Genomic DNA, 14,383 nt, shown 5'->3' on the forward strand with positions numbered 1-14,383 from the left:
GAGCATTTTGGCCTGACAAGGCACGTCTTGGAGAAATTGAGCCAATGTCAGTGGCTCAAGCTATATATTGTCGACAAGTTCGAAATATATATTTAGAGGCTAAATAAAGCCTACTATGGAAGCATGAAAAGTCAACTTTAGCACATTTTCCTACTTCGGCTAGGAGAAACCGAGCTAAACAAGGAAGGAGGGGTGGCAGACTGACCAAATGAACTCGAAATGAGCTGAAACTATGCAGATCCATTCTAGACAGCCCAAGAATCATTTCTTATGAAGAGTGCCAAAGCCTGTTCGGAGTGGAAAACCTTCAAACAAACAGTCCAATTTTCTGCAGAAGCAAAACTTGGAAACTGGACCTGTAAGAGGTCCAGCAGCATTTCCGGCCCAACCACATGGAAATAAATTCTGAAATTTTACCACAATAATCTACACTTATAGTGGAACATTTCGTATGAAGAAGTCATGGTCAAAATCTGAATGTTTGGTGGAGATATAGCTGCAGCAAAATTGGTGCAGTAAGTGCTTAAACCTAACATTCCATTAGTGTTTAAGTGCTTGAACCTAACAATTCCATAAACTCATAAGTGCTCCATAAACTCATAAGTGCTCCATCATGATCCCATTAAGTGCTCCATTATGATTTGTTTAAATGCCAAATAGTGTTGCTTGGAAGCCTATAAATAGAGGCTACAACATAGAACAATTCACTCATTCATACATCAAAACATCTCTAAGATGATCTAAGTTCTCTCTAGAGCAAACCTCTCTAAGAGCAACTCCTCTCCTTCTCTTTCTCTTATCGGTGATCACACTCCTAGTCCTAGTCTTCTCGGAAGCCGACTTTCAGTGCCACCAAACCCTCTGTCAACGTGCTTCGGTCCTAGTCTCCTCGGGAGCCGACGGTAGTGCCGCGACCACAACGGTTACAGAACCAGCCAAGCAAGGGTAACGCCCTAGCAACCCAGCCAAGCTAAAGTCACGCTTTAGCAAGATCTCAACACTTCTCGGTGATGTCGCTCTGCTCAATCTACAATATTGAGTATCGATTGTGTGAACAAGAAGAAACTACAGCAAAGTCCTTACCACAAGGCACAAAGAATCCCGCGACGAGGTTGGTGCTCTCCTCGTCTACAATCGCTTGATAGAAGTCAGGTCAAGGGACACCCCCGACGACCGCACCCGAACAGTGCTGGCACGCCCGCGCAGAAAAGAGACTGTTGACCAGCTCAAGAAAAACTGGAGCCAAACAGACGGCGACAAGCGGCGGTGGGAGTAGATCAAATCGTTTCAGAGGGATAGAAAGAGAGACAGGAGGGGGAGATCTGGCAGGAAGGGGAGGAAGGAGAGGTGGGCTTCGTACTCTGGTTCCGCAGCTGCCATGGCAGAGAGAGAGAGTCTGAGGGGAGTCGTGAGAGAGAGAGAGTCTGAGGGGAGTAGTTAATGAGGGCAATACTGTCAATAGATGTTAGATTGGGTAAATGGGAGTAAAAAACTCTTAGTGGAGTAAGTTGACAATTTTTATGCTAAAATTGGGTAAGTGATCACGGCCCCTAATAATTTCTCCATATGTGCCCTTACGGGTTGGAAACCGTACTCCCTTTGTTTTTTTTTATAATATTTTTGTTAATTGTACGTATTTTCAACTTTCATGAGTATTCTTGCCTTTGGCCCTCCACGTCTCCACCAGAGATGCTCGAACGTGTAAAGAGATTATTTATTTTTAGACCAGCTCAAAGCGAATGAAAATGGAAATGGTACTGTTGCCCCCTACGATAGACCAGCTCAATCCCTCCGATGTGCAGTCGATAATTGGATGCATTTCCAAATTTACCTAGATTTAAACGGTTAATTTCCCCATGTCATGAAAATGGGTCTTTATACTCGACGTGACAGCGTTCCCGCCCATTCTTTCTCCACCACAACTCTCTGTTTCCCTTGTTTACCGATCAAGGTATGTTCTTTCTGTCTCCATCTATAATTTGTGGGCAAGCTTAGTTCGAATGCCTCCCTCAAGAAACTAAGCCAGCTTTAGTAGTTGTGAATCGGGCTGCTTCATCTGTAGTTGGGGCTCCGATCCGGTTGAGGTTGGAGATGTTGGGTCTGCAACCCGATTGAGGTATCAGGTATCGCATTACCTTATTTGGTGCACACCTGGTGTTTGTGGAAATGCTTGCTTCATTAACTTTCTGAATCTCACGAGTGATGACCAAAGCATTGAGTTTGTATCTGTTTATTGCTCAAAATATGGTTTAGTATTCCAAAGTATTTGCGGGAAATTAGCAAATTACAGTTCTTTATATCTTCCTCATTCTTGAAAATATGGTTTACTAGTTGAAATTACGCCCATCATGTGTTTGTATCTGTTTATGCTCAAAATATGAGTTGATTAGACTCATAGGACAGTCTCTATAACCTCGAGTACATAATGCAGTTACCGAATCACAGTTTGCTATATCTTCCTCATTCTTAAAATCAACTGTTTAGATCTGGGTTACACAAATGTGTTAATTAAGAAGCAAATCCTTGACTCTGCTGATTGGCCGGCATAACCATGGATATTAAAGTTTATACTAACTGTTCGTTTTGCTGAGATTGTATATGCTTTGTTGCTTGTTGATAATACAGTTGAAACAAATAATGCATACAAACTTATAAAGTCTCAACAACTAATGTAAGGGTTGTTTCCTTTTGTCTTCTTCACTAAATAGAATCTGAGGTATATGTGTTATCAGCCTTATAGAAAGTCCAGAGAGAAAATGTATAAAACCCATGACGACGGTCTAATTAGGAACTCAGTACACCGATGCCACCTATTATAGGGATTAAATATTTGATGAGCATGACAAATATACTTATTTACGCATCAGATTGGAGAAATCGCGTTGCTACTATGTGTGCTCAATTGGCTGCTTTCACATTTTTCCCTAGTGAGGTCTTTAACCACTACGCATTCTGTAAATTTCCTTTGCTTTTCTCAAAAGTGAAACAACCTCATCCTCGTTTTTGCTCTTGTTAAGTCAACTCACATTCCATTTACAAAGGAGAAGTAGGAACTTTGGAGTAAACGGAGCGACATAGATCACAGGAAGCTTGCAAAGGCGATCAGATCTGAGGCTTGTTTTGATAGGTACTACTAACAGATCTAGTTCAAAATAAGTGTTGAAGCTTGTTTTGATCTCTTATATTTTGAGAATCATTTCGAATTGTAGAATCATTTTCCTTTTCTGTCTAATCAGGAAGTCATGGCTCTGGAAGTTGTGGGTGGAGCTTTTCTCTCTTCTGCTCTTGCTGTTCTGTTTGATAGGATGGCTTCCCGTCCGGTTGTTGACTTCATCCGAGGAAAGAAGACCACCATTGGGCTGATCCACAAGTTGAAGATGAAGTTGTTGTCAGTTAATAAGTTGCTCGATGATGCAGAGGAGAAGCAACTCAGAAACTCTTGAGTCAGGGAATGGCTTAATGAGCTTAAAGATGTTCTCTATCATGCCGATGACCTGTTGGATGAAATCAAGACTGAAGCTCTGCGTTGCAAGATGGAACAACAAGATTCTGGAAGCAGCAACACATATCAGGTACTCAAGTTTAGTTCTATTTCCATTCGTGAACTTGACAAAAGTCTGGAACCCAGGGTACAGGAGATTCTTGACAGATTAGAACTTATTGTCAACGAAAAAGATGTGCTTGATTTGAAAGAAGGTGTTAAGGATAGGCCACAAGGAAGACTGCCCACAACTTCTTTGGTAGTAGAGTCTAGTGTATATGGAAGGGATGAAGAAAAGGAGGCCATCATCAAGTTATTGTTAGCGGATGGTATGACTGGAAATAAGACAAATGTGCTTCCAATTGTAGGCATGGGTGGGCTTGGAAAGACCACTCTTGCTCAGCTCGTATACAATGATGACAGAGTCAAGCAACATTTTGACCATCAGTCATGGTTTTGTGTTTCGGAAGGATTTGATGTTACCAAAATAACACGGACAATTTATGGGGCGGTCGCTTCACAAACTTGTAACATCACAGATCTAGACATGCTTCAAGTTAAGTTAAAAACGACTTTGATAGGGAAGAAATTTCTCTTTGTTCTTGATGATGTTTGGACTGTGAATATTATGGAGTGGGATCTCTTGAGCCGACCCTTTGAGAGTGGAGCTCATGGAAGTAAGATCATTGTCACAACACGTGATGAAGGTGTCGCATGCAGGATAGGTACCCTTCAAAGTCAACATCTAATGCAACTGTCTGAGGAAAACTGCTGGTTGTTGTTTGAAAAACATGCCTGCAAGAATGGAGGTGTTACTGCAGATCCATCACATGAAATGATTGGAAAACAGATTGTTCAAAAATGTAAAGGACTCCCTTTAGCTGCAAAATCACTTGGGGATCTTTTACGTTCTGAACCAAATATTGAGAAATGGAAAGAAATATTGAACAATGACATATGGGAGTTGCGAGATGAAGAGAATGACATTTTGCCTGCTCTATGGTTGAGCTACCATTATCTACCTCCACATCTGAAGCGTTGTTTTGCTTACTGTTCCATATTTCCTCAAGATTATCTGTTTGAGAAACCGGATGTGGTTTTGTTGTGGATGGCTGAAGATCTCTTACCACTGAAATCGAAGACTACAATTGAAGAAGTCGGAGATAAGTACTTTGATGAGCTAGTGTCAAGGTCATTTTTTCAACATGTATATGGTAGGACAATTTTTACAATTCATGACCTTATCCATGACTTAGCAAACTTTGTCTCTGGAGAGTTCTGTGTTAGGTTGGAGAACAATGACTCAGTACTGGAAAATGTCAGCAAGAGTCGCCACTTTTCGTGTATGAATGCATCTGCCGTAATTGATCAATGGGACAGTTTGTATGTAGCCAAGTATTTGCGAACCTTTCTAGTATCAAGATGTAACTACATACGTCCCAACTTAGATTTTGATATATTCCTGAAGCTTCAGTGTTTAAGAGTGCTCACTTTATCAAGGTACAATATTGGTGAGCTGCCTAGTTCAGTTAGCAAGTTGAAGTATCTAAGGCACTTGGACTTGTCTAGCACATCGATTAAAAAGTTACCTGATGAAATGTGTACTTTATATAATTTACAAACGTTATTGTTGTTGGGTTGTGAATCTCTAGTTGAGTTGCCAACTGATTTGGGAAGATTAATCAACTTGCGTCGTCTTGATATTAGAGGCACAAAGATAGAAAAGATGCCACCAAGGATGGGCAAAATGAAACATCTCCAAACATTAAGAGGTACGTTTGTCCTAGATAAAGATACTGGTGATAGCATTGTGGAGATTAAAGAGCTTCAACAGTTGCGCGAAACACTTTGTATCTCGGGGCTTCGCAATGTTGTGCATGTCACAGATGCCATTATGAGAAAGAAGAAGCATCTGGTTGAATTAGTTTTGGAATGGGGAGGCAAGTCTGGTGACACAAACGATACACAAAAAGAGAGAGATGTGCTGGAGAACCTCCAACCTCATACAAATCTAAAAGAACTCACGATTCGATCTTATGGGGGCACAAGATTTCCAGGTTGGTTGGAAGATCATTCTAGTTTATCTAATCTGGTTCATCTTCAACTTCTGGAGTGCGGAAATTGTTCGTCCTTGCCATCAGTTGAGCAGCTACCCTCCCTCCAAGAGTTTGAGATTGAAGGATTTAATGGAGTGGTGACTATAGGTTCCAAGCCTTTCCCTAATCTTTGTGAGCTGAGTCTGAGGTCTTGTCCCGAGGTAACCGGGGCATTCATGTTAGCCTGCTTCCCAAAGTTTGAAAGGCTCGAATTGGAGGATGTTAATGTAGAATCTCTTAATTCCGCTAGACTCCTCTCCCTTGTCAAACTTGAGATATTGTCATGCCCAAATCTTGTTTGTTTTTGCGATGGAGGGCTGGATGCGCCCAACTTGGAGACCATAGAAGTCTATAAATGTTCGAAACTGATGTCATTGCCACAGCACATGCACAACCTTCTCCCATCTCTCAGGCACTTGTGGCTATCTGATTGTCCAGAATTGGAATCATTTCCCGAAGGGAGATTGCCGTCTAAGTTGGAAGAATTGGACATCACACGTTGCAAGAAACTCCTCATTGGAAACCGTATGCAGTGGGCTCTACCAACACTCACCTCTCTCTATATCTTGAGAGTCGACTTTGAGGGATGTGAACAAGTTGTAGATTCATTTCCAGACGAGGGGCTGCTGCCCACCACTCTCGGATCACTCGACATCTACAGTATTTCGAAGCTGGACGGCAAGGGGTTTAAACAACTCACCTCTCTTAACCAGTTGATAATTTGCGATTTCCCTGAACTCCGGTGCTTGCCAGATGAAGGGCTACCCACTTCTCTTTCTCATCTGGACATTGATCATTGTCCTTTACTAGAACAACGTTGCCAGAGAGAGACGGGGGAAGATTGGCCCAAGATTGCACACATCAAGAGCATTTATATCAATAACAAACGTATATGACGTGCAATGGTAATTATCCAATTCTCTGTTTAGTTAGTAAATTCCTTTCTCAACTGCTTCTTATAAACTCTATGGTTAGCCAATTACCTCTGTTTCTCAATGCATTTGTTCATTTCTATACAATATCAGCTCCAGGTGCTTTGTAATTCCCTGATCAGATGATTCCACTGCTGAGATATTGGATTGAAATTTCCTGTCGATGTTGCGCAAGGTTACTTCGACTTCCTTTTCTTCTGAACTTATGCATCAGTGATTACTAGACCTGTTCTGGTTTTTATGCTGCTAAACATAATTTATATCCTTCAATTTTTAGGTTCTGAATTAGTACTGCTATCAAGCGAGTACGAGACTGCGGGTGGAGGAATGATTGCAAATGTATAAAGGATTTTGTTTCCTACAAAACAAAAAAGGTCACAAAAGAGGATGTGTGAAAGTTTCCTGGTAATGGTCGATTCATCCATGGCTACACATTTGTCAAGTTTCTTGGATTTTCAGGGATTCAAGTGTCTTATTTCATTAATGTACTGTTAAATGTTAAAAACAAAATTGAAAATAAAATATTCCCTTATGTATCAAAATGTGTATTCAAAGTCTAATACTCTTAAACTAGTATCAAATTTTGACAACTTTTTATTCAAATTTATGTCAGGATTCTCTACATTATGTCTTCATCGTGGACCAAATCAGAGCATTTTCATAGATGAAGCAGCGATTGAAAGAATGTAATTGCAGGTGGCTCTAGTACTTTCAACACCAACTTTATTGTCACCTCTTGGTATTTTTTTTTTATTGTTTTGTTTCTGTTTGTCTTCCCCCTCATTTTTTTTTTCCACTGACGCTTAGCTATCTTGTATTTTCAATTTTTGACAGGTTCCCTGGTTGATTCGGTTACTATCCAGTTTGGAGCGTCTCAATCATCAGTTGCTGAAAAGTTCTAGGTTCCCTGGTCCTCTAGTCCTCTATTCATCAGTTTGGAGCTAAGCATTGTCTGTGCAGATCCTCTATTCCGAAGTTTTCTTATGTATGTTATTTTGACTTGTATGCCTTGGTTCTAGTTTGGACTCAACTCTGTGTCTTTATGATCTGACTTCTAAGTTCGTGCTTTTTTATCTTTGAATTCCCAAACTCAAGGAAATATCTGGTATCGAAGCACCTTATCTATTTTAGAGATACGCTTTAAGCAATGAACTCTATATATGCACACCATCTGTTTGCAAAAATGCATGCTTCATTATCTTTCTAAATTTGATAAAGGCTGACCAAATTATTGAGTTTGTAACTTATGGTTTACTTGAAAGTGTAATTGTTTTGCTGTTTCTTTCTTGTCTAAAACTATTCAGTAATCCAAATATTAAAAAGATATTGGAGTCCGGCTCGCATTGTTATAGAGTTTCGGTTGATTTTACTCATTGGAAAGTCTGTAGAACCTCCGGTCTATAGATTCATGTAATTATTGCTAGAGTTGTGTAAATAATGCTAAAAAGTGACACAGCAAAATGAATCCCAAGGATGATGGAGGGATCCATTCGGAATGGAGGAGATGGAATTCTATGAGGAAGTGAAAATGGGTAAGTTTAATTGTATCCTACTGCTTTGTTTTCATTTTTCCTTATTTGAGTGGGCTCTATGGTATCTAAGTATCTGACTGTGTTTTGTAACTGAAATGGCAGAACATGCAAAAGAGAAATCAGGCGACAAGTCTGCACTGAAGGCTGCAATTAAGGCTTCCAAAAAATAAAAAAATTCTGATGCTGCACATCAGGGTTAGTAATACATTCTGTCACTTTTTATTTTTGGTTTACCAAAGTTGTAGTTAACTGAAAAAAGGAATGTGAAACAAATGAAATCATTGAAATGCAGTGAATTTGTGATTTTAATTTTATAGTATAGATACTGAGATATTTGGTAATGACTGATGACTAAAGACAATGCATAAACAATGTGGCTTTATGACTTTGTGTTTCTTATTTGATAATCAAACTATATCTGGCAATTGTCATTTTATCACAGATTGTGTCATCACAATTGTGTTATGCTTAATGAGACAACGAGACTATTGAGAGTCTTCAAAGTGAGTTATGATTGTGAATGTGTGATTGAGTCATTGTTATTTGACGTACTGATTGAGTTATCACTTCATATCATGTTATTAGATATTAATTGTGAACACAAGTCACAACTAATATAGTGAACTACTGAACTTATGCGATTATGGTATTGGTTTTGAAATTTTGTAGGGAAGCAAACTTTTGTGCTTGCTAATTGATTGCTGCTTGCTGCAAGTGGAATGGATATCTTATTGTGCTGCAATATGCTTGTAGAAGAGAAGAACTGAGGCAGTAATGAATTTGTGAAACAATGTTCAAATCTTCAACTTTTTTTCTTTTTCTTTTTGCATTTCACTGTAATTTTATAATATGAGACAATAGAGTAGATTACTAGACAATCTCATTTTATAATCTTCAATTCTTGCATTAGAAGTTTGTCTTGCTACACTTTGGCATAAAACTTACAAAATTTCAAGTTTCATAAACACAAACAACTCAAAATATTTGATCTTTCATGCCTTTTTCAGACTTGTGGCTTTGTGTTTGCATACATTCCATTATAGATTAGACTACGTACTTCAACCCCGCGTGATGCTGCGGGTTTTTTTATTTATATTTTCGTGGGTTTTTTTTATATATATTTTTTCCTCAGATTTTGAACGTAATATAATCACAAATATCAGATAAGAAATATCAAGCTAAGAAACGTTAATCGAAAGTGATAACGTTACATATTGCAAATGGTGTTTGAAACGTTGAATCATACTTGTATAGCTTCAAAAAATGGAAGTTTTGAGTAGAAAAAATACCAACCTCGTATATTTACATTTTTTTTCAAAAGATGGACATTCTAACCAAACTTGTTTTTTATGTAATTACAAAAGTGGTTAGTTGTCAGCAAATTATTTTACATTCACAATTCCAACCAATCAGTAAAGTATTGAATATTGGCTTTATTATATTGGTGGACAAAATCCAATTTGAATGGCCCATGGTGATCACGTGGGCAAGGCACCCCTAGGTTAATATATATATATATATGTATGTATGTCTAGATTAATTAGGAAATACACATATATGCCGCCAATATTGCAGAGAGAGAGGGAGTTAACTAGGTATTGGTGTATTGGGATTTTGGGTGGAGAGTTTATCATCAAACTCTAATTGTATTCTCTCCAATTGATTATAGTGGAATTTCTCGCCGGCTCCGAAAGTAGACGTAGCTCAATCACATTGATTGAGTGAACCACTATAAATTCTTGTGTTTGCTTTTTTTTTCGTTGTTTTGGTCGCTCATCTAGTTCCATATCAATATTGTGTTTGTTACGCTTCCGCTCAACAAACTGGCATCAGAGCTTTGGTCTGGAATTGGGAATTGATTCATTGATTGGAAACCATGGTTGACGAGAAAAAGAAAGGGACTGAGTCTTCAGGTTCTTCGCATTGGTCGACTTCCAGGCCATCAATTGGTAATTCCAAATTTGAAGTTGAAAAGTTTAATGGCACCAACAATTTTGGCATGTGGCAGTGTGAGATGATGGATGTCTTGTGTCAACAAGAATTGGATATAGCTCTGGAAGATAAACCTGCAGATATAGATGATGTGGAGTGGGCGAGAATTAACAAGTGGGCTTGTGGTTCTATCAGAATGTGTCTTGCTAAAGATCAGAAATTCTTTGTCATGAAAGAAACTTCTGCAAAAGAGTTGTGGAAGAAATTAGAAGACCAATATATGATCAACAGTGCTGAAAATAGATTTCACCTGAAGAGGCGGCTTTTTCGATTTAATTATCGACAGGGTGTTTCTATTTCTGAACACATCAGTGATTTCAATAAGATACTTGCAGATTTGGCTAATTTGGATGTGCAAATTAGTGATGAGGATAAAGCTTTGTGTTTGCTAAATTCTCTTCCTGACGAGTATGAGCATTTGATTACAACTTTGTTGCATGGAAAGAATGATGTGAAATTTGATGATGTGTGTAATTCATTGATAAATAATGAGTGCCGAAAGAAAGAGAAGCAACTTCAGAATGTGTCAGGTGAAGCACTTGTAGTAAGGGGCAAATCTGATGAGAGAAAACCTACTGGAAAAAGAAGTAAATCTCGTTCCAAGTCAAGAAGTAAATTTCCTGCAAAAGATGAGTGTGCTTTTTGTCGCAACAAAGGTCATTGGAAGAAAGATTGTCCTAAGTTGAAGAACAGAGACAAGAAGGGTTCTGAAGTGAATGTTGTAAGAGATGATGAAGATGACGACTTTGATTTTGCTTTGAGTTGTTCATCAGCTTTTGAAGATTTTGAAGAATATGAGATTGAGTTTGCTTTGGCTAATTCATCTGCAGTTGGTTATTCTGACAAGTGGATTATGGATTCAGGTTGTTCACATCATATGTGTCCTAATAGGGAATGGTTCTCTACTTTCAAGGAGTTGAATGGTGGAGTAGTTTTGATGGGAGACAACAGTCCTTGCAGAACAAGAGGGATTGGTACAATTCGTCTCAAGATGCATGATGGAGTAGTCAGAGAGTTAACTAATGTCAGAGCAACTCCAACAGCTTCCCCATATTTTGATTTTTCTCTACTTTAGGGAAAAATGAGTCTCTTTTGCTCCAACAGATTCCCTATAACTATCCCTATTTTATGGAAAGTGAGGAAAGAGAAAACCAAATTCCCTATATTTACAGCAATCTCTAAATATTTAAGGAAGAATATGGAGATTTTAGATATTGCTGTAAAATAGGGAATCTGTTGGAGTTGGAAAAAAAAAAGATGCTAAAGCTTTGACTTTTGCTTCCCTATTATACAAAAATTATAGGGAAGCTGTTGGAGTTGCTCTCAGGTATATTCCAAATTTGAAGAAAAATCTTATCTCTTTGGGAACTTTAGAATCAAAAGGGCACAAAATTACATTGAAAAGTGGAGTTGCTAAAGTTGTCTCTGGTTCACTTGTGATGATGAGATGTGAAAGGTTCAGAAATTTATACTTTCTACAAGGGAGCACAGTGACAGGTGAAACAGCAATATCTGAGACTACAGATGATGATGATGCAGACAATACAAATTATGGCATATGCGTCTTGGACATACTGGTGAGAAAGCAATGCAGGGATTAGTGAAGCAAGGTCTATTGAAAGGCGCAAAGACAGGAAAATTAAAATTTTGTGAACATTGTGTCTTGGGAAAACATACTAGAGTTAAATTTGGCACCGCAGTTCATCAGACTAAAGGTACTCTAGATTATGTTCACACTGATGTATGGGGACCTACCAAAACTGCATCTTTGGGAGGTAAGCATTATTATGTCTCTTTTGTTGATGACTTCTCTAGAAGAGTATGGGTGTACACCATGAAGCATAAAGATGAAGTCTTAGATATATTTGTGAAGTGGAAGAAGATGATTGAGACTCAGACCGGTCGAAAAATTAAGAGGCTCAGGTCAGATAATGGTGGTGAATACAAATCTGATCCGTTCTTGAAACTATGTCAAGATGAGGGCATTGTGAGACACTTCACAGTTAGAGAGACACCACAACAGAATGGGGTGGCAGAGCGCATGAATCAGACTTTATTGGAGAAAATTTGGTGTATGTTGTCTAATGCTGGATTAGGCAAAGAATTTTGGGCTGAGGCAGTTGTGTATGCAAGCCATCTCATTAATAGGTTACCTACTGCTGCACTTGAGGGAAAAACTCCCATGGAGGTATGGTCTGGTAAACCTGCTACTGGTTATCACTATTTACATATTTTTGGTTGTCTTGCTTATTTTCATGTCAGGGAAAGCAAGCTTGATCCAAGGGCCAAGAAAGCTATTCTTGGGATTTAATGAGGGTGTTAAGGGATTTAAGCTTTGGTGTTCAGATGTGAAGAAAGTTGTTGTAAGTGACTTTTGATGAGGCTATTATGGTTGATCAGAACAAGCAGAAAAATTCTGAAGAGCAGAGAATGACCGTAGAGAGTTTGCAGCAGGTGGAGTTAAAGAAAAAAATTGTTGAAACTCCAATTGATCCAGTGAGTCCTAATGTTGATTCAGATGATTTAAATATTGAGGACATGAGTATTGAAGTAGAGGCTCCAACCCAAGAGTAGACAGCAAGATGGACCAATTGCAACTACAAAGGGAAAAAAGAATGCTCAAAAGCCAGCTTGGCTTAATGATATGGTGACTTATGCACTCCCAGTTACTGAAGAAGAAATTCCTACTACTTATGAAGAAGCTGTCATACATGCAGATTGTGTAGAATGGGAAAAAGCTATGGGTGAGGATATGAAGTCTCTTCACAAGAATAAAACATGGGAGTTGGTTTAGTTACCGCATGGGAAGAGAGCAATTGGTTGCAAGTGGGTGTTTGCTAAAAAGGAATGATCACGGTATAAGGCTAGATTGGTAGCTAAAGGCTACGCACAAAAAGAAGGAATTGACTACAATGAGGTATTTTCTCATGTTGTTAAGCATTCTTCTATTCGTATTTTATTGGTCTTGGTTGCACAGTTTGATCTTGAGTTAGCACAGCTTGATGTAAAAACTGCTTTCTTACATGGTGAATTAAAAGAAGAGATATATATGACTCAGCCAGAGGGGTTTAAAATTGCTGGTAAAGAAAATTGGGTCTGCAAACTGCATAAATCATTATATGGTTTGAAACAATCACCAAGGCAATGGTACAAGCGGTTTGATAAATTTATGTTCGGTCAGAAGTACACTCGGAGTCTTTATGATCCATGTGTTTATTTTCGCAAGCTACAGGATGGGACTTTCATTTATTTGCTCTTATATGTTGATGATATGTTAATTGCATCTAAGAGCAAGGTGGAGATAAATAAATTGAAATCACAATTGAGTGGTGAATTTGAGATGAAGGACTTGGGAGAAACTAAAAAGATTTTGGGCATGGAAATCGAAAGAGATAAATCAAGAGGCAAAGTTTGTTTGTCACAGAAGCAATATTTGAAGAAGGTACTGCATCGGTTTGGCATGAATGATAAATCTAAACCTGTAAGCACACCTCTTGCCTCTCACTTCAAGCTTAAATCTACTATGTCTCCTACCACAGATGATGATATGAAATATATGGCCAAAGTTCCTTATGCTAATGCTGTTGGTAGCTTGATGTATTGTATGGTGTGTACTAGACCGGATATTTCACAGGCCTTAAGTGTGGTGAGCAGATATATGCATAACCCAGGTAAAGGTCATTGGCAAGCAGTGAAGTGGATTCTACGGTATATTCTTGGTACTGTGGATGTTGGATTGGTTTTTCAGCAGGATAAGACGAGTCAGTGTGTTGTTGGATATGTGGACTCTGATTTCGCAGGTGATTTGGATAAGTGCCGATCTACTACAGCTTATGTGTTTACTCTTGCTAGTGGACCGGTGAGTTGGAAGTCGAATTTGCAACCTACAATTGCTTTGTCGACTACAGAAGCTGAATATATGGCGGTAACAGAGGGTGCAAAAGAAGCAGTTTGGCTTCGTGGTTTGCTTGAGGACTTGGAAATTATTCAAGAATATGTGGATATTTTTTGTGACAGTCAAAGTGCTATTCATTTAGCAGAGAACCAAGTTACTCATGCTCGTACTAAACATATCAATGTCAAATTTCACAAGATTCGTCAGATGGTGGAGGATGGTGATGTTCAACTCCTCAAAATTGGAACTGCAGATAATCCTGCGCGCTGATATGTTGACAAAGTCGGTTCCATTGAGCAAGTTCAAGCATTGCTTGAACTTGATTGGTATTTGTACAATTTGAAATTCCCTACGGGGATGTCGGAGCGGTGATTGGTTTTGAAGTTCTACTTTGGAGAATTTACATCAAGTAAAGCCAATGTGGAGATTATTGAATATTGGCTTTATTATATTGG

The 14,383-nt window shown here is 38.7% G+C and overlaps 2 protein-coding genes across 17 annotated transcripts in view; both read left to right on the top strand.

Moving 5' to 3' along the window:
- Positions 1 to 14,383, top strand: part of LOC133733223 (putative disease resistance RPP13-like protein 1) — a 59,152-nt gene that overhangs the window by 30,332 nt on the left and 14,437 nt on the right. The window lies entirely within an intron of this gene.
- LOC133733227 (putative disease resistance RPP13-like protein 1) lies at positions 1,699 to 9,062 on the top strand. 7 transcript variants are annotated; one of them, XM_062160874.1, is made up of 10 exons: positions 1,699 to 2,123; positions 3,018 to 3,127; positions 3,237 to 6,482; positions 6,603 to 6,684; positions 6,787 to 6,914; positions 7,123 to 7,248; positions 7,344 to 7,494; positions 7,966 to 8,041; positions 8,144 to 8,236; positions 8,711 to 9,062. In XM_062160874.1, the coding sequence occupies exon 3, from the start codon at positions 3,534 to 3,536 to the stop codon at positions 6,471 to 6,473; it is 2,940 nt and encodes a 979-aa protein (XP_062016858.1). In that variant the 5' UTR covers positions 1,699 to 2,123; positions 3,018 to 3,127; positions 3,237 to 3,533; the 3' UTR covers positions 6,474 to 6,482; positions 6,603 to 6,684; positions 6,787 to 6,914; positions 7,123 to 7,248; positions 7,344 to 7,494; positions 7,966 to 8,041; positions 8,144 to 8,236; positions 8,711 to 9,062. The 7 variants fall into 7 exon arrangements, with proteins under 7 accessions (XP_062016858.1, XP_062016859.1, XP_062016855.1 ...); XM_062160875.1 differs by having other exon boundaries at positions 1,699 to 3,127; positions 7,958 to 8,041; XM_062160871.1 differs by having other exon boundaries at positions 1,699 to 3,127.

The sequence above is a fragment of the Rosa rugosa genome, chromosome 2 (assembly GCF_958449725.1).
Source record: "Rosa rugosa chromosome 2, drRosRugo1.1, whole genome shotgun sequence".
NCBI classification, from domain to species: Eukaryota; Viridiplantae; Streptophyta; class Magnoliopsida; order Rosales; family Rosaceae; genus Rosa; species Rosa rugosa.

Coding starts and splice junctions, on each gene's coding strand:
- LOC133733227 (XM_062160875.1), top strand. CDS start 3,534: ATGGAACAACAAGATTCTGGAAGCAGCAACACATATCAGGTACTCAAG.